This window comes from Pezoporus occidentalis, unplaced genomic scaffold, assembly GCF_034315485.1.
Source record: "Pezoporus occidentalis ecotype Australia unplaced genomic scaffold, CSIRO_AGI_Poc_V1 ctg11, whole genome shotgun sequence".
Lineage (NCBI taxonomy): Eukaryota > Metazoa > Chordata > Aves > Psittaciformes > Psittacidae > Pezoporus > Pezoporus occidentalis.
This window is the reverse complement of record NW_026912886.1, coordinates 4,147,133-4,168,224: the sequence shown is the minus strand read 5'-3', so window position 1 is coordinate 4,168,224 and position 21,092 is coordinate 4,147,133. Positions and strand designations below refer to the sequence as shown.

The 21,092-nt window shown below is 35.4% G+C and overlaps 1 protein-coding gene across 7 annotated transcripts in view; it reads right to left on the bottom strand.

Moving 5' to 3' along the window:
• Positions 1-1,445: 1,445 nt before the first annotated feature.
• ZNF280D (zinc finger protein 280D) overlaps positions 1,446-21,092 on the bottom strand; it is a 44,196-nt gene continuing 24,549 nt past the window's right edge. For 6 of the 7 annotated variants that reach the window (XM_062627740.1, XM_062627714.1, XM_062627732.1 and 3 more), the window contains 6 exons: positions 20,290-20,531; positions 19,039-19,179; positions 17,275-17,337; positions 16,590-16,708; positions 16,370-16,406; positions 1,446-3,278 (listed from right to left, as the gene is read on the bottom strand). In XM_062627740.1, coding sequence (XP_062483724.1) covers positions 2,642-3,278; positions 16,370-16,406; positions 16,590-16,708; positions 17,275-17,337; positions 19,039-19,179; positions 20,290-20,531 — 1,239 coding nt within the window. In that variant the 3' untranslated portion in view covers positions 1,446-2,641. Of the gene's footprint in view, positions 3,279-13,682; positions 13,781-16,369; positions 16,407-16,589; positions 16,709-17,274; positions 17,338-19,038; positions 19,180-20,289; positions 20,532-21,092 lie in introns of all 7 variants that reach the window. The other variant, XR_009966474.1, reaches the window with a different exon arrangement.

Below are 21,092 nucleotides of genomic sequence, written 5' to 3'. Positions count from 1 at the left end.
ACTTCCTCCAGAAGTACCAATTCAACTTGTCTCCCAGAAACCTTCCACATAACACGATAGACATTAATCTTCATAATTATGCAGTCAGCAAATTAATTACCTGATTTAGGAAAAATTGTAATGAATTTTAGTTTCTATCCTTCGCAAAAATTCCATGCCACTGTTTTCATGAATCAACTTATCCATTTAAAGAGATCTGATGGTCTTGCTAGAACAATGTAGTGCTAGCTCACCTCTTCCTTTGGAAAGGTGTTTTATATTTAACATTTCCTTTTGTACAAAAGCATTCTCTACATTATTTAAAACAAACAATGCTTTATATATTAAGTATCTGAAAATAAAAATATATACACTTCTGCCAAACATGCGATTTTTAAATCCAAGTTTTATTTTCCAACTTTTCTCAACAGTATGTGGCCAAATTCTTATTATTAAAATAGTAAATGTTTGAAAAGTTTACTTGCCTAATTAAAGATTTGAGAAATTTGTAAGTATTATACAACTGGTTCCAGATGAACTTAATCTTTTCCAAAACTACATATCAAAGCACTATTGAAAATATATCATTTTCACGGAAGATCATTAATCATAGAAAAAAATACTACTGAGATTTCTCTGGATTCAAACAGACCCATTCAGGGACTCCACCAGTAACATACACACCAAGTTCCATAGCTGATTAAGTCCTTTAAACTGTCCTCATTCTGATGTTGTGTTTTATACAGATGTACAGGCATAAAGACATCAGTCTGGTTAATCCTATCTCAAGTTACTAACTTGATCACTAAACCCAACAAAATTCCCAAACAACTAAGAAGAAAAGAATACTGCAACTTAATTGCTGTCAGGCTTTTCACGTGTTTTGTTGTTTGAAGTTCTTCAAGTGGCAGGTCTTGAAGAGCTGTGACTAGGTAAACTGTTCCATTTTTCTTTTTAAAAGTCTTCTAAACCTGCATGGATGAAAATTAAGATGCAATTCAAAATTTACATCATATAGCTCTTCAGAGTATGAAACAGTTCTTGAGATGTTGAGATTGATGTGGTTTACTCAGAGGGTCCAACTCCTCCAATAAGCTGCAATGGTCTCTAAATTTTGATACTATTGCTTAGACTCATTTAGCAGCTGAGCCCAGTTAACCCAAGAGGACAGAGCAGGCTTCAATTGCGTGCTGACAACCCAGAAAAGTATCTGTATTTAATCTGAAAAAGCACATCTTAAAAATACGTTTATGCATAGGTGCTTACTCATTTAGTTCTAAAGCAACAGTACCTCTTCCCCCCCCCCCCCCCCCCCCCCCCCCAACAAAAACACCACCATAAGTCTCAAATTCACAATGTTAAAATGAAATAAATTTGGGGAACCATCACTAAAACTTTTTTTATAAAGGTGAGAAGACTCTGCACAAAGTTTCAAGCTGAGCATCAAATTATGCACAAAGACAAAATTTTGTTGCAAATATTTACTCAAAAAGTAATAATTTACAGCAGTGCTTTAACAGCTGTTCAAAACATTTAGCATTCATTAAAAACAAAACTGTAAGTCAAAAGCACATTCTGAATGTTTCAAATGGAGCAATGAAGTCATAAGAGCAAGCTACTGTTAATCAGATGCATTCCTACATCTAGCTGCTAACTAGAAGACAAAGAAAACAAAAACAAAACCAAAAGAAACTAAATGAAAATCAGCAGCCATCCTTCTGTACACCATTTAGACTACAAAAAAAGTCCTGAAATTGAACTGTACAATTCCACTTTATATGCCCTTGTGTCCTTTTTGTAACAGTTTGCCAGTAGCAGCTGCAAAATGGCAGAACGCAAGCCAGTTGATGTTTCCAGTCTGGGGTTTTCCTTAATTTTGCTTAAAACAATTTTTACATTAAACTGGACTTTGGTGTGACTTACAGACCATTCCTATGGGTCTAAGGCTAAGAATCATAATAAACAACGATAAAAGCCTAACAGCTACAGTACTTTCAGCATTATGTTCTACTTTATACAATTATGTTAGGTATTTCTGCACAGCCTGCACACTGAAAACCCCACAAATATATATTTTTATTGTAATAGTTTCACTTTCACTGAAAGTTTATTAAGGTAAGCTTATAGCCTGGCAGGATTACACCTGTACAGAGGTGCACAGACTCATAATTCTGTTTACATGCTTCTACAGACAGGAATGTGACATCAAGTCCAATGGGTTAGGTTTACCCAAAGTATCAGCAGACCAATAACCATCATTGCAAGTGTGCTCCATTTTAGCATCAGAAGTTAATCCATACTAAGTTCCACTGTTTAATGATATTCACACTGAAGGATTTAAAAAAATATTTTCTTGGCAAACAAATCATCTTATCCCAGGCTAGTAAACTATAAAATTAGAATTTATTCCTCCTTTCAAATGTCAATCATACATCACATCCAAGAGACAGGAAGATGTATCTGAACATCACCTTTTGTAAATTTAGTTAAATCAGTTGCACATACACATACATGCTGTCTTCATATGCAAGACTTCACTTCAGCATCTCTTCTCTCTCCCACCCCTCTCTGTTTTTAGTAATTAGAAAATGAGCACACTCATCAGGAATGGTCCATGGTGTTCTTACCATTGTTTTTAACAAACAATAAAATTAACATAATTTCAGCTTGCTTCATTTTCATCTGTCTTGTGTACAACTGTTTCCATTCTGTTGGGATTGCTTTCTTTAGAAGTCTCATCTGTTTGTTCAGAGAGTTGTCCAGCTTTCTTTGCTGAAGGTGGAACATTACCTTTTTGAAGGATTTCAGTAGCTTCATGCTCTAGTACCTCTGATGGAGTCAAAGGCTCCAAATGAATACTACCTTGTTCACTAATGTCTGAACTAATGGATTCAGGTTCATCTCTTTTTCTCAAGAACTGCTCAAAACTAACATCTTCACCTAATGTTAGTTTTAAGTCCCTTGGGTTCATTGCTGAAAGCGCAGTTACATCCAAACTATGCACTTTAGTCTGCTCATTCAAGATAACATTATCTGAACTTTGGCAAGTTCTTAACTCGCTTTCACCATGAATACATTTTTGTTTCTCATCTACTAATTGTTTGTTGTTATATGAATCACAACATGCTCCTTTCCCATGCAAAGAATTCTTTGAGCTGTTGTCAGGGAGTTCCAAACTAGGAGCATTTTCTGTATTTGACAATGATGACTTTTCTTCATTCTTTTCAGCTGATGCAACTTTTTTAGTTTGACTTCTATTGAATTCTTTTGTTTCGTCTGAAGAGTCATGCTCTTGTTTGCTGAAAAAAACCAAAACAAGTTATTTTTAACCACAAATGAAATAAAGCAACACATGGCTGTACTCCACAACGTGACACTCAAAAAGCAGTCTTGTACATTTCCTATTTGGTAATTCTCACAAATTTTCCTAGCAAGATAGGCTGAATTTAACTAACAGCTGCATTTTTCTTACCTATTTACAAACTCAGCTTTGAATACAGCAGTCAACTACCACTCTCTACTTCTGCATTTCATCTCCAAAAAGGAAAGTTAAGTTGTCCCCTTTGTGTGACGCATGGAATGTTCCAAAATACAACAGGAAGTTCCTGTACTTGCACACGCAGAGGACACACAGATGCAGATAACACAGCTACTTGGAAATTTTTGTTGATGTGCAAAGCCAAAAACATGGGAGGGGGGAAAACAAAACAAAACCACAACCAGCCAGTTTGTACCTTTATAGTGACCAACTGACTCTGCAATACTAATGAGTCAAGTGAGAAAACAGGCTAACAGTTGAAATTCAAACTAACTTAAATCCGTAATTTAGTTGAGCAACTACAGATTTGGATTTACTGAAAAAGTGAACCTGTGTCACCTTTCAAATGAAAACTCTTTATGAAAAGGAAATACAAATCAGGATTGAATTATGCAAGTAAAAATGAGAATCTTATTGTATAATAAAATCTAAAGAATAGCGTATGAACTCTGTACACAAACTGATTGCTTAAACCTCATATTATTTCAAATAAAGCCACATGCTTCCAGTGCTTTAGAGTGACCAGGAAAAAGAAAATAATCAGAATATTTCATAGACAGACTGAACTGTGTATTTCAAATGCCAACTGTACCTAAAAAAAAACCCAACCTAAACCTACAAAATAGTCTGGTCGTCTTGTTATATGCAATTTGCTCATATGTTCATATTCAAATAGTCAAAATCCTAAATAGTAGTTTCTAACATTTCATTTGTTACAGGAACACCAGCTTCTCCCACCCTTTCAATAATGGAACTCAAGTTTTGCTGTAAAGATTTAAATTTGGTAAAAGTTAGCTATAATTTCTAACCCATTCAGAATTTTTCAGAATAAGTAGCTCCAATGATGATGGTGACAGACAAAAGAAAGCAGGGGTGGAAGGAATATGGAAGAACAACTGTTGGTCTGAATTAAGATATAAATTCTATATACGAAATGAACTTAGGAGCAAAGTCTCCCAAAATACCTTATAAAAATTAAAACTTAAATTGGAAGTAGTCTCTAAACAGTGACATGCAGACAGAAGATGTGAGAGATACAATATCACCAAATATCTCATTAATCTAAATGCATTTGTACTTTATTTCTCAAAATGATTGGAAATAATTTTTGGCTAAAACCACTTTTAACATTACCTAATTGACATACAGTTCAGGACTCTTTAAAGGGAGAACCATTTCCCTGCTACTTTGATTTTATTACGTATTTTCAAGCTGAGAGTCTAGATATGTTGTTCTACTGATCCAGGAATTAAAAACAACTCACGTGATTCACCTATATGCCAAATTATTTTACAGAAAGTTATTATTCTCGAAGAGGTGCTACATACTATGAACATTCAGAAATCTGTTTTGAAACTTCACTTTCACTTAAAAAACTAATCCAAGAATATTACATTTCCTACTTTGAATTTAAGTCAGAAGAATATTCTGAGCAGGAATAAGAGACTGCTGTGGCATATCCTTTAATGATGAAATCTTACAACTCACTCGTAAGAATATTTTCATCCTGTTCCACTATTTTTTCATTTATAATAAAGAATTAACTCAAGAGGCCATATTACAATCTATATTTGTTACTTGTGTCAATCTAAGCTTTCCTTTTTTTTTTCCTCTTCCCTCTCATTTATTGAGCTATCAAAATCAGTAATTGACATTCTCTAATACACAGAATTTCTATTGGAGGGGTGGAGGAAGGGTAATATTTGGTGGAAAACTCCAGAAACTCATGACAGTTCCAAGACAAAAGCCAACATTCAGAGCCACCCATCAGCTTTGTTTGACATAAGTAATTTTACCGTAACTTTTCTTAATTACCTCATCTATTCCAGGGAAACACTTCAGCTATACAGAGCTGTATAAATGCTAGTAAATATTTAGAGCTGTTTTCATATGAAAATCCAGTCAACTCTTTATGGAAGAGTGCTTATACACATGACCTTTAGCTACTACTTTTCAACAGCAGCTTGAGGGTGAAGTGTAGTTGCAGAGCTAACAAGTACAGAATTACACTTCATACATAGGAAGTTTTGAAAACATACGCAAAAAAGTAAAATAAAAGGGTTTAAATAAAGAGATGATTAATGCCTCATCCACACACACAGAGCAGTGTTTCCACACTGGAAACTCTGGATGGAAGACATTTATATACACATACAAGATTCACATCAAGAAACTCTTAAAGGCTAAATCTGCCCTTAACATATAAAGGGAATCCATCACAACCTTCCTCACCTTCTAGTAACTAAAATCCCAGCTTCATTCAACCCTAGCCCCTCATTCTCACTTGCAGCAAACCACAGGAAGGGAGTAAGTGGGGAAGAAGAAAATATATGTACATATATATTCATTTCTCATTCAGAATAAAGCTGTCTCTCATCAGCATACCTTCCTGTGAGTCATAATACCGATAAAATGAGGCAAAAAAAGAAAAAGCATGTTTTTTGATGATGATTGTTGTGTAAAACTTAGCCACGAAGAACAGTGATCTTTTAGACCACTAAACAAACAGTTAATTTCAATTAAATAGAATATTTCTCCAATGAGATAATTTATGTCTGCTGAGAACTGCAGATGAATAAGCAAAACCTAGCAACTGTGACACACTAAAATCCCACAACATTAAGAAAAAACATACAGCATTTAAAGAAATCGTTCTGTAAGCTGAAAAACAATAGCCTTCCATTCAATACGAGGAATAAAATATAGTCTTAGTACTCTGCATGCAAAAATACTGGTTCCAGTGTAAGAAAATGAAAAATTCAGACATTAAAAAGACTGGAAAATGTGAAAATTACAATGAATCGATTTTCTAAAGCACGAGACAAACTGTGGTCAGACTACCGAATACTGGCTATACTAATGAACTACCCACCATATTGTCTATATGAAATCAGCTTTTAGAGTAAGACTACTTCAAGGGAGTAGTACAAGACATAATTTTGAATCCAAGAGATGGAAGAGTATTCTTAGGTAACAAAACCTGTATTACAGCTGCATTTAAGTTAACTGCTTGGTGTGAAACAACACAATCACTTTGAGGCACATTCCTTGATTGTTCCCAAATGCTGGTTTGGTTTACAGAGCAGTCCAGAGGCATGGTAACAATCAGGTTTCTCTTTGAGGAAATGAGCTGGAAGCTCTGACTGTAAGTGCATATATAACAAGTAACTACAATTACATTTTGACTAAGCTTTTAAAGGCTAAATTTGCACCAACAACTGTGAAAAATCACTAACTAGAACGCGACATTTCAGGCTGTGGTATCTGGAATAAAATATTTAGATTAATTATATGAAGTATGAATCCGCCCACAATGTACACCAAAAGACAATGTACAAGATCCCAATTATTTCCCCAGATTGACGTAACAAATTCCACAAATTTGTGTGTTTGTCTTCTTACTGTGTATTGCAATAAACTGCCAAAATGTCAAGTATCTGACTGCAGCAAAGTAACAGGCATTCCATAGCACTCTGGAAAGACAACCTGAGGTTCCACATGGCCCAGGCCACATGGAATGGGCAGCTCATCACTGTTCTGAAAGGTTTCGGTTCAGGTTTTCTGTAAATTCAGACAGCTAACACCCAAGTAGGCTATTCTGTCTGTATTCCCCATCTTTTCCAGCAAAAAAGGTTAAGGTACAAGTGCTGGTTTGCTTTTAGTGCCTCTTTTTTTTTTTTTTTTTTTTAGGGAGGCAGGGGTGTGCTATATTTTTAATTTTAAAATGAAAGCCAGGATAACAGAACACAGTTTTATGAAGCAAAAACAGCATTTCAGAATATGTTGAATTTGCAAAAACACAATTTGGGATTAAAGGAAAAAAAAAAAAGAAAAAAAAGGGAAAGAAAAACTAAGAGTAAACACATCTGAAGTGGTAATGGAGTCTACGGAAAGGAAATGTGTTACTGTGTATGTTTGAGAATCTTGCTTAATGCTGGTGAATGAAGACGAACAGTCTTCTCTTCTTACATTTCTTTAAAATTACTGCTTGTTAAAAAAAAAAACAAACCAAAAAACAACTTAGGCAAGCAGTGTTACAAAAAAAATCTTTACTAGATTGGAGGACTTCTCCCACACTCTTACCAGCTGGGATTTCTGTAACAGATCACCCTTTCTGAAGGGCAACAGAAAGACAGCTTCTTTCAGAAGAAAAAAAAAAAAACAAACTCTAAAATCAGAATCCAAAGATCATATTTAAATGAAAAATTCCCAAAGCAAACCACAATGTAGCGAGATCATCTCACTTCCTGATATGCAGAAAACAGGGGAAAATCAGAATTCAGGCCTAAAGAGGCTTTTCCAAAGATCTTCCTCTTTAAAGAAGTGTAAACAAAAACCTCCAAAAGTTACAGTTTAGAGTCAGTATTTACACACATCTCAGGTTATATTTCAGGTCAATTTCCAGATTCCCTGAAGATGATGATAAATTAAGCTCTAAACCATTACTTCATTGGAGCCTGGCATATAAATCAATCAGAACGGACTGACTGCAAACTGGAAATCCTTGCATGTGGCAGGCATACTGAAGGTGTCCCTCCAACGCTGCCGTACCTTTCTGTTTTAAAGCACAAAGCTAGATTTCTACACTATGCATATCTTCTAACCACCCTGACCCAGTGGTTTTTGTATAGCTAAAGAAAAATTGCCTGGGACATTCAAACTAGTTATGAAGTCCAGAGATATTGTTAAACTGTGTGGAGAAAAGAAAAAACATTACCTCCAACTTAGGTTCTCTCTCTCTAATGGAGATTTCAGTCTTTAACCTAGTGAATAACGAATTAAGATTCAAACTTTTAAAATCCTGTACGGTTAAAATAGAGATAAGGGTGACGATAACTTATAGGAAAGAAGTAACTTGGCAATCTGCAATAAATTTTTCAAGTTGTTACTTATTTAGAGTTTAGATGTACTTCAGAGTTCTGGAAGAGCATTTCAGCATTTTAAAGCATTTTATTTGGTATGCAGAAATTGTAAGATAAACTTGCTTCACGTAACCTTTTCTAGTTACCTCACCTCATGAAAACCAGGAAGCAAGTCTTAAGATGGTTAGCAGTACTTTGACTCTAGCGCTTCCTGCAATTCTACATAAGGATTAAAAAAGCTTTTTACATCATGCCAGAGGTATTAAAGATCTGAAATGCTAAACTAAGTGCATGAAGACACACTATGACCCAACAAAAATATTCTGCAAAAACAAGCTCAATTTTCTTTTAATTGTCCACCATAACCCAAATTCCCAGAACACAGCTGTAGATTACTTTAGGACAACTGTAAAACAGTGCAGCTGACTTCCAACTGCTCTTTGGAGGAGATAGTTCCCTCAAAACATCTTTACAGACACAGACCATACATTAGATGAACTATAAAATATTTAAATTAATTGACCTTTAAAAACCACATTAAATAAACAGCTTAACACAACATTATTGACACAGATTTTCTGTGTTTATATGAGAAAACACTATCAAAGAGATAGCAAGAAGTATGTCTCCTACAAAACCTGTTAAGTCATCAGTTCTAATATAAAATTTAACCTTTCAAGGGTTTCCTATTAAAAAAAAAAAAGAAAAACTGAACATAACCCTCAAAATTGCTTATGCCTGTATCTTCTTTGTTGATGCTGCATTAAAAGCAAATTTAATCTGCTGAAGTATGGTGCTGCCTCTGTTATATTTAAATAATGTTATTAATCATAAATTAAATTACCTGACCTCAGCAAGTCTTAATGGTTGTCTACAAAGTATGGAATATTTGACAGAAGAAACAGCTTTAGCAACTTAAATTGTATGAAAAATGTATACTAATATTAGATTGACATCTACCACGTGTTTTTCTAATTCAATCTAAGAAAGCAGTGCTAAAACCCAGACCTCTTAAAGAATTTTAGCACATAGCTTCAGTAAACCATAAACACCTTCTAAGACTTATGCCCTAGCAGCTGATGAGCAACTTGGACTGGAACATAAAAACCATTTATAAGTATTTTAATTATCAGATCTTAATTTGCAATAGAAGATGGTGAAAATAGCTAAAAAAGAGGGATTATTTAAGAATAACACTGCTATGATAGTACTGTAACAATGTTCATCTAATTAACAAAAAGAAAAATGATCAGGGTAAATCAAATGACAATGTATTTTTGGGGTCAGGGATTTGAAATACTCTGAAGTATTTAATCATGAGTAGCAACACCAGTAAAAGATGAAGCAACACCAAATATTTAGCTTTGCTTCACTGCTTAAATTATTTCTATGCAAGAACTTAAAACAAGTATGCTGGAAATAGTGATTTGTCTAAAAACAGACACTTGTGAAAGAGCAGAGCAATTTAGACACACACAGAAAAATCAAGTATTGTATATCCAAGGACAAAGCATCCTACTATTCTTGTCAGAATGAATGTAAGTTTTGCTACCAAAATTACTGGGTATGAACTGGATCCAATATCTGTAGATTGTCTTAAATTATAAACATTTTACATGATCAATTTCTAACAGATTTCCAAGTACATGTTTTATAGCTTATAAAACAAACTGGCTAGTTCATGATGCTTTGGAAGTGAACAGGGCTTTAGAACACTTTGTGCTAACCATATCTTCATTAATATGGGTTATCTTGGATTCCTGACACACCCTCAACCTTAATTCTGTTTCAGAATAGGGTTTAGAACATAGTTCCTTCTAATTTGTAATTAGCAGAAATTTCATAAATGGATACTAATTCATAGAAAGCTATCACCTTGTGATGTACCCAGCACTTTTATCATATCAGAAATCTTATATCCCATAGTTCTAAAACTGCAACAAAGACAACAAACTTTCTTACATCTGTGTAGCTACAGTGCTTCCGGAAAGAACATTATGAAAATAAAATCGTGATCATTTCTGGTTAAGTGCAGCCTGCTGGGCCAGAATTTTGAGATACTTTGAAGCCTCTCTAGAACCCCAAAGATTCTTCATTCTACATCAAAAGTCACTTCTAGTTAAGAAAAAAGAAGAGAAGGGAAAAAAAACACCAAAACCCACAACCCCCTGCCCCCCCAAAATGTAAAAGCTGAGCACAAAAATTCAGCTTGACCGAGATACTCACCAGAACAGATGTGCCATAAAACCAAAGAGACTCAAAATAAAAGCCAGGGAAGTAAAAACATTAATTTAGATACCTTAAAGTCTAAATTCAGGTTGATCTGAAACTTAATATTTGATATATAAGGAGTCACCCAGGACTAGTGGATGTTATGTGGAAAATCAGTGAAACAAGCCGACTCTGAAATGCAGAGGCTAAGCACCATTCTCATTTCTGCAATCAATAAAATAATGTATATTTGCATGCAAACATACACTGAGCCCAAATCAAGAGCAACTGTCATCCCAGTGATCTGTCATGGTTTCTTACAACCAGAGAGTTATTCCCACAGCTTCTTTGTGTAAGCAGTATGGGAACTCATCTGGAATCTTTTGCCAAACGTCCCTTTTTCTACCTACCCCTAACCAAAAGTAACCTTTTCTAGGATGACTGTAGCTTCAAGAATTTCTAGAAAACAATTTCATGTTATTTAAGTGGCTCAAGGTAGTTTCTACACTCTATAAGCATAAATCTATTTTACAACCAAAAGAACAGAAAGGTTTTTGGTTGGTTGATTATATGTGTTTTAAGGGAACTTCAGCTTTCAGTAGGAATTCCCCATTTTGAAAAATATAACTCTAAGTAGAGGTAATGATTCATAAAGCACAATTCTCCCCCAGACATCAGACCATATGAGCACTTACTCTACATATGAATTCACAGAGAGAAAAAGCTGCTTCTACACTATGGTGCTTTACACTGTTAATGACTGAATGGGAAAAGAAAGATGGCTAGTAATGAAGACAGCTACATAACTTCCTAGTATTATCAGGAGTAGTGAAGTGTTATTACGCAAAAAGATGCACAGTTACAAATATTTAACAGCATAATAGAAACAAACATTTCCTTTCTTGTCAGGTCAATTGAGAAGATAAAAGACTTTCCAAACAAAGTTAATAAATAATTTGCTAATCAAGTACGGTTGCTCTGCAACTGCATGTCTTTTAAGAACCCAAATTCCAGTGACACTCAACATCCTAAAAATAACAAAGAAAAGACAGGTTAAAGTACGCATAAATGAAATCTCAGTTCTTTGAGCATAAGCTAAACGGGTTATATTTTGCATATTCATGCTCTTTCCTTGCAGATACAATCCAATCCGTTTCATTATTCATGCAATTTTGTAGTTGTTGGGACCATCAGGGATACTTTATGTCAAGACACGCATTTTTACTTGCATGGTTTAGCACAGGTTTCATGTTATGAGTTTTCCACATGAGTAACACTTCTGAGATACTCAAACAAATGGAAACAGGACACCATGATGCCAAAAGTTTCTACATGAACTATTTACACAAAGCTGACAAATCTGTACATAGCTTACAAATGTTTTAACTGCAAGTCTGAAACTGAAAAAAAAATAAATAAATCTGTTGCAAAGCTGTAAAAGAACCAGTTGATAATAGCCAAATGAGCATTCAAAAGAGGTATCATTCACTTAGCTTCAAATCAAAGTGTCAATCTAATGTGATTTCTGGGAAATTCTTAGAGAACGTTTCTGAAAAGTTAAAAATCTGTAATCATATTCCAGTTTTGTTGTTGCCAGAAACATGAATTTAAGTGAACTATCTCATACCCAACTTCCTCTGAAATGCAACAGCACATTCACAATGAAAACACAAACCCACTATGCTTTTTTTGAATGCTGCTGTGTCAAAACAGAAATAAGTCCTGCAAGAAAAACCTGTAGTAGGTAACTGATGATTGAACAGCAGCATTCAAGATGGAACATAGCTTCTGTCAGAAGGAAAAAAAAAATAGCAAAAAGAACAAGACTTCAGAGTACCGAGTAAGCGTGAAGATGCTCAGTCACAAAATACGCATAAGACAATGGATGACAGAATCCTTGCCATTATTAGCAATTTCACAGTGATTGCAGAAGCTCACTGTAATCAAAACTGTTACTGTTTGAATACTAAAAGCGAAGAGGACAAAAATAGTGATAAAAACGGATTAATCTCAGAGAATCTGATTATGCAGAAAGTGCTGCAAATCAAGAACAGCTTGCATTCATCAAAAATAACCTCTTATAACTAGGAGGTTATAACAGTGACTGATCTCGGACTAAGATTAGCTCTACCTATTAGGTTGCTTGGAAGCTAGTATATGAGAGATTCAACCAAGACATATATTCACTGTAATCAGGAGGTTGAGTTTGGAGGAACACTAGATGTTCATCACGACAAAAGGAAAGCTCATAATATATCCAGACAACCTGTTGATGGATAAACTTGCCATAGATAATCTAGAACTAAAGATGAAGTCAGAAGCAGTGAAATCAAAAGCAGCAGATGTCTCAGCAGCTTGAGTATCCTTGAAGATGAGAGATGATACCAAAAGAACAAGGTGTGAATGAACTGTAGCTGCTCCACCCTCAGAAACAAGGCTCAATAGATGTATTTGCCTCCGTCACATACTTTCCTCCTACAGTATTTAGGAGCAAAAAGAAGCTTAGCTACGAGAGCAAAGCAGCTAATAAAATCCTTTGGCCAAGATTCAGTTTATGCAGTTACATGAGACAGAAGTCATTCAAAGTATATTTTGCCACTATATACTGTAAAGTCATTGGCAGACAAAAAAAAAAAAATGCAACTTACTTGAATAATAGATCAGGACTTGTATGCTTTAGTGAACACCCAAGAGAATGATAAAGCCCATTAGTTTCAGAAGCTAGGATCAAGTTCAGAACAAAATGGTCTTTGATGTCAACACATATATGTTATCATTTACACACTACTCTAGCTGGGGATGGTAACAACAGACTTGAGCAGCAAAGAAACACTGCAAATGAGCAGCAAAGAAACACTGTATCACATAAGTGAAACTCCTGGTAAGCCTCTCTTCAAAGGTGTACAGCCCCCAAAAAGCTGCAAGTCAATGCTGCAAAGCAGAGAACATTAACACAGAAGGGCCTTTGCCAGACTACAATACTGGGAGAAAAGACCAGACCTGCTGCCTACAAGATGCAAGAAGAGAATACCACAGCTTCAATGCATGAAGAAAAAGGAAAAGGTCTGGCAGATCCTTGTTCGCTTACATACCAAAATAATCCCAAGCTGGACTGGGTTCAATTTTCTGGTCCACAATGATGTATCAGTGAGCCAAGGCAGTATAGGATACCTGCTCACTTTCAACTCCCCTGCAACAAAAATGTCTGCTGTCAGTTCATTTAAAAATGTTAATTGTTGCGCAAAGCAGAGAGTTGAGCATTAGAAGAATATTGGCATAGTTATTAAGCTTTATTCCCTCAGCACAAGGTGGATCACTAAACAAACAAGGCAACTTTATGCAGAGCAACAACTTAAATAACAATTCCAGCTGGAACATCTCCAGTTAGGTTATCTGTATTATTTATGGCAGGATTGTGATCTGAAGACAGTTGTATCAACACTGCACAGCACTCGTGGAACACGTCTGGTTATTAGCAATAAAGAGGAGTTTTACAACACATACAGTCTGATACATAGTAAAAGATACCAAAAGATACCATCTGAGAGATGCAAGAGAAGATCCAAAAGTTTTCAAGACTGTTAAGTCATTGCTTCTGATGATGAAGTAATTCTAAAGAGCCCCATGAACAAGTGGTATCTCATTGAATTATAGGTCAAAGAATGAAAAGAAATGTTCACAGATCATGGAGAAACTACACAGCACAAGTTATGAATACTGTCTGCAAGTTCCTCTTCTTCCAAAGCAAACCAGAGTACTATGAAGAACCATCCTGCAAAAAGATGTGCATTTCTGTGTGTACTTCGTACTGCAAATAATGACTTTTAAAATATCTCTTACACAGCTATATTCAATGCTTTCAGGTTTAGCAATGATATATTCTTGTCCAAAGTATTATAAAATTAGTACATGGAACAGGACAAGATCTACCGAAATTAAGTCTGAGAGCGTGACAGTTTCAAAAAGCACCATCACATATCATCTCATGTAGTACCAGTAACTAACCTTATGCAGTTAGCCATTGTTTTTAAGAGCTCTGATGTTGGCATCTGTACTAGCAGCCTGCAGAACGAAGCTTGTACATATTCTTGACTCCACCTCAAACCTTTTCAGCACTCACGCATCCATTTCTAAGCAATACTTACTTTGTAATCCAACATGCTTGACATCTCTATAACACACTCAAGACAGCAAGACCGTGGTGCAGTACTGACAACAGCCTGCCACAACTGTACCTCTTTGCCAACTATTAAATACCATAAAAGCTATAACCTTTTCTTACATACAGTTCAGCAAGTACTAATTCCCAACACCTAATGCCAGCTCCAAGTAGAAAAGCTAAGGTTTTCACAGTTATCACAGCTCAAAACTTTATTTTCCCATTGTTTGACTTTCACTAAAATCTAAACTGTTAAAGAACACAAGCCACCCTGGAGTAATAGCTCACCCTCCTAGATGACTACTTTCACTGTTTTGTCCAATTCCAGTATTCTGTGCTCCAAAATTGGAAATTTTATTTTTATTATATGGCTTTCTGATTTGTTTTCCCAAACTAACTTCCTGCCAGAGTATCTTCAGTTCTTTTAAATAATGTCTATTAGTCATCCCATCAGTCCATCAGTTTTATTCAACTGTATCTGATCCTATTATTCATAGGCAAAGAAAAGCATTTCTATGTTTAGGTCAGATGACATTAATCCAGTACCCCCTCTTACTGGCCACTTTATGGAAATTAAGGAAGAAAATACTTCATAGTTATGTAATAACCTAGTGGGAATATTTCCAACACTCAGTGAAGGCTGATTTATGCTTAGAGGCCCAAGAACTGTTGAAAGAGTTATCATGCATGAGTATCTAACTCCTTTTAAAATCCTGCTATTGGGTAGATGGACTCAATGACACCTTGTTGACTCAGGGTTAAACTACTTTCTTCCATCTTTTAAAACATATGTCTTTGCAGTCTAACTGACCTTTATGTTCCTGTGTCCTGAAATAGTTTATCAAGAACTCAAATGTTTGATTCAACTGATGCACCTCTGACCCTTTGATTAAGAGATAAGCAGGTTCACAAAATACATTGTAAAGCCTCAGGTACTGTTCCAGGATAATCAGGGATGGCTTGGCATGTCTGATTCTTCTACGGTTAAAAAAATCCCAAGCAAACTCTGTAACACAACCTCCAGAATTCTGTAGGTTTGTTTTTCAAATCCTTAACAAAACTGAAAGCCAAAATCCTCGTATTTTTTTCTTTGAAAGTGAAATTAAAAAAGTTAGTACAAAACAGTATTCCTGTGTCATATCGATAACAATTTTGAAAATATTTTCTTAATATTTACAACAGATTAAGAATGTCCCACTTCAATAAAAGTAACTTCTTTGTATTTTTATTAATTATGTAAGAACATAAAACACTCACTTAGAACTAAATACTAAAGCCAGTATTGAAAGCAAGTTGAATTAACAGTCTCACTATGCAGTCTCACTTCTAAGTGTAGCTTAGAAGCAGCAATTGAAAAATGCCAATACTTCAAGAACCATTTGTCTCTTTGGCCAAACTGAACAAAACCATGCTTTTGATTTTGGCTGCAGGAATCATTTTCTCTCCTCATTCTTGTAACTGTGGACATGATAAGAGCAGTAAGTACTAGTAAAGGTCTATGTTTATCATACACTCAAAATTCTATGAAACAAAAAAAAAAATCCAAGTTCAAAGTGCAAATTTTGGCCATCTGTCACTAAAGTAATAGAAATAAACATTGAGCAGGAAAACAGAACTTACTCAGATGCTTGTTCAGCAGATGGGATATCTACAGAAACTAAAAATAAAAACAAAAGATTTTATTAAAAATATTTAATAATGTGGAACTTTTAAATCCAAGTATACAGAAATAACAATAATGCAACTGAAAAAAGAACTACAGTAACGCCAAAACATCCACATGGATGTATATGTATCATGGATGTATATGTATATAAAAAAGGACACTATATGTACTCACCTTTCTCTATAACAACTTGACAAGTATGAGTGTGGCTTTCACTCAGATGTGTGGCCATGCTATCCAAGCCAGAAACATCAGTCAGGAAATCACAGTTAAGACACACTACAGTCACACCTCTAGAGAACAGAAAGTGAAAAGGAAGTATAAATACAACACAGCTGTGGAAACAGTTTTCTTAAATTACAGCAACTGGACAGACTATAAGAAAAACAAAATAAAATTTCTTCTACCTTTAGATAAGACTACTCACAAGAACACGTTCTTACTTTTCATACTGCAGCTAACACCTGGTAATCCCTATGAATGACCAGGGCATCTCCACGCTGGACATAGCACAGAGAGCACTTTAGACAAATTTATCTGTGAAGCATGAGTTTCTTGGGTTTGGTGGGCATTGTTTGTTCATTCTTTTGTTTCCCTTGCCCCCTTCCCATTGTGCATATTAGGAAAAACAGAACATAAAGAAACAAAGTTTTTAAAACTGCTCAGAAGTTACTAAATGTGGACAAATAGCTGTCACTGACCACAATACTGCTAGTGGAAGAGCTAAAGTTTTTATTTCCTTGCTCTTCCTAAATCGTGGAAGCCCAGAAATTCAATAGGCTCTAATCTCATTTAACAAATCAGTTCACTATCAGAAAGTAAAACCACAATGATATGTAACTAATAAAAGCTGAATTACCGTAGCTCTTCTGAATGCTTCTTATAGATCCAAAATCTTTTACTTGGGCGAGCACTGTGAAAACTGAATATATGAAAACATTAGCACTTAAGACTGGTTTTCTTGAGTACATTATTCCCTACACTGTACATTAGTTATGACACGGCATGAAAACAGAAAGATTGGCTACTGACCTCCATTATCCTAAAACATTAAATTGCTGAAAGCTTACAGAATTGTGAGTATCAGTTCTAGATTAGAATGTTGACTCTCTTATAAATAACAGGAACAAGGCTTAACTTTGTCAGCACAGTCCTGCAAGAACATAGTTACATTGCTTCCATCAGCAGTTTAGCTCTTGAAGTACCATGGCTATAGCCATACACCGCTCCAGAAAAGCAAAGCTTTGCTGAATTCACACTTGATAAAGAAATGGCTTAAAATGAGATAAATGAAATTTTTAGAAAACCTCTAAGTTCTCTTATACAGGTAAACTATGTGCCAACACTACTCCCATATGAAACAAAAAAGCAAGCGGCTGAGTACAGGGGCTGCTACTGCAAAAACACCCTTCCTTTAACAACCTTCCTCCTCACCATCCCTTGTTCCTTACACTCACCAAAAAAGATTATGATAGATGCTGCAGGGGGTCAAAGCAGGGGGAGCATTAGTTTGTCAAGGAGGCAAAGACAAAAGACTGCTTATTTTATTGCATGGCTGAATTTTACAAAACCCAGAACATGGACAACAGTAGGAACAGTTTACCTTATGTAATAACCTATTGGGAATATTTCCAACACTCAGTGAAGGCTGATTTATGCTTAGAGGCCCCAGAACCTCCCCCCTTTTCTGGAGTAAACCTCTCATACAACCAGAATTAAGCACATTAATTTTAACTGTTTTTTTTAAGCATGCAGCCAATGGTTTATATCCATAAAATCATACTTCAGTTTAGGACTTACATAAGCATTGAAATTATTTTGAATAGGTCAACATACAAAGCATTCAAAAACTTGTAAAGACTTGGGTCATAAATTCAAGAATTGTAGCATTCAAAAATACCAAGGCATTTTATACATGCACAAATTTAAAAAGACAACTGCGTTCTATATTTTTAGGCAAAATATTTGGCTTGTTTAGGGCAGAAGATAAACAAGTATGTTTTCAAAGTTCTGTTTTTCTGTCACTGCTATGTGTTAATTATTGAATAGTATAATTCTATTGCTCTGAAAACAAACACATTTATTTTCTTAAGAGGCTTTTCAGAGCTGTCATCACTAAAACCCCACACTGCCTTACAATCAGTAACAAAACTCCTGCAAAATGAGATGTTATTTTAACAGTTGACCAGACGTAGTCTAAGAAAAGGTATCCACTTTAGCATGTTATTTGAGACATCCTTTACATGGTAGTCTGTGCACAGATTTCATTAGCAGTATCTGTGGCTGTATGCATTCAACACTTGTAAAATCAGATACGGCATTCCATCTGAATCCCAGGGAACTTGCAACAGTTAGTCACTATTTGCTAAGTCTGGCTGAAATCATTATGGAAGATCTCACAGAAACTGAAGCAAAGACAAAACACTTCCTGAACTGCTGGAATTTTAAGGCAAAACAAGAACATTGTGTTTAGGCCCTCATTATAAAGCGAAAATCCAACTTCACACATTTCCTTACCAGTCCTATGATCCAGTTCAAAATTCAGCTAACAGAAACACTTAAGAAACCTTATATGAATTTATGAAGTATTTGACAACCCAATCAATTTTTGAAGAGTTCTTACCTCATCATGTGATTCACATATGCTTTGCTACAGCTAGTGTTGTATCTGCATAAGCTACAGTGGACATAAGCAGGAAAATGGCTTGCAAAATCTTTTACTTCTGAGTAACATTCAATGCATTTGTGAACTCCTGAAAGATACCTAATAGTAATATGAAAAAGGTAACTATTAATATCAACATTTTAAGACAAGATAACTATTCCAAACTTATTGCTTTAAGTTAGTAGCGAGATTGCCTACTTCCAACTTGAGGAACTTAAAAATGCAATACTTAAAAGGTTACCATAGCACACATAACAAAAACTTTTTGTTTCCCTTCTTCCTCAAGTTATGCTGTCATTCTCATCTTAATTAAAAAAAAAAAAAGTGAGTTAATATAAGCATCTGTTACTGGCAACTCCTGGCCAAGAAGATACTGCAGTAGATAGGAACCTCCAACTTCAGCTGCTGCTCTTGTCTCTATGTACTTGAGAAGGGTTTCAAAGAAATGCTTCATCCACTACAAGGCACAGAAAAAGCTGTGGGTTTTCCTGTCACCCCGATATTCTCCACTTTCCTCTGAAATATCTACAAGGCAAGAATGTAATTCTGGCGTTCCCCAATTCTGGATGTTCTTGGAGAGCTATGCACTGGGAGCATCAGCACCTTACTGGAAATCAGACATCTACAATATCTGACAAAGAAAACCGTTAACTCATATAAAGTCTATAAAACACCCATTAAATTATTAACACAAGGATAACAAAACCCAGTTAACTGTAAATATAAAGACAGCATTCCCAATAACATCAAGGTATCTCCTAGGACAGACAAGACTTGACCTTTCAAATAACATGTTCAAACAAACCCCTTAAAAAATTGAAGGGGGGGAATACTTTTCCCTCCATCAGAAAACTTGCAAAGAACACCCAGGCAGGCAGATGTATTCCTGTCCTCAGGTCACTTTTAAACATAAATCTGACTCATGAGTCAGTATTTCAACACTCTGTGGCTCTGTGCAGAAAAAAAAATTATCTAAATTTAAGACAGGAAAGTTTCCAGAACAAATGTCTTTGCAGCATAAAGTAGTCTATCACCAACAAAACTGGTGAATGAAGATTCAGAATTATAATAACAGTACCAGTAGCTTTTTCTACAAAACTAATCTTCTCTACTGCAGTATAAGTTATCAATTAGAAGTTATTAGAAGAGACATTGTGATGGATTATTTATATTCAAAGTATGAAGATATTTTTAATGCCAATATATTACCTTAGATTATGCAATGCTGTATTTGTAACTTCTTTTTTTTTCCTGCTGTTGGTCCATGCATTTTGCTTCTTTGATGTAGCTGGTTTTGATTTTGCTTTTGACCTATTTGTATTAGATTTGCTATGATTTTTAGTGGTATTTTTAGCTTTAGGTGATAACTGAAATGTTGAAGAACTTGTACTAACAGAAGACATAGCCGATGATCCTGATAGAAGAGATCCAAGAGATGCTCGAATAGTCACCTACAATTATGAAATTAAAACATTTTCTATTTAGATTTAAGCCAAGTTCCCATTTCTATTTGTCTCAATGTTTAAGCCACTTCAGGCAAAAATCAGAGCATAAGACACACTCCACAGTGAAGACTGCTTTGAGAATAATGAAATACTGTTGACTAGGGTAAACTTAGCCTCAATAGTCTACTGGATGCTTTAAAAGCTCTTGTTTTGGTGGAGATAGCCATGACAACACACACTTCTCTTTTCAGACTTGCAACTGGCTACATCCTGCTTTATTATGACAAAGAAAAAAATAATGTAGCTGTGAAAAAGAAAGAGAAATCAGCCCAACTAGCCCTACTAAGAAGAGTATCAAACAGTTCTGTCAGTGCCATAATTAGAATGATTTGGGTTGGAAAGGACCTTGAGATCATCTAGTTCCAGCTCCTCTGCCATGGACAGAGACAACTCCCACTAGACCAAGTTACTCAAAGCCGTGTACACCCTGGCCTTGAACACTTTCAGAGATGGGGCAGCCACCACTTCCTTGGGCAGCCTGTGCCAGTGCCTCACCACTCTCACAAT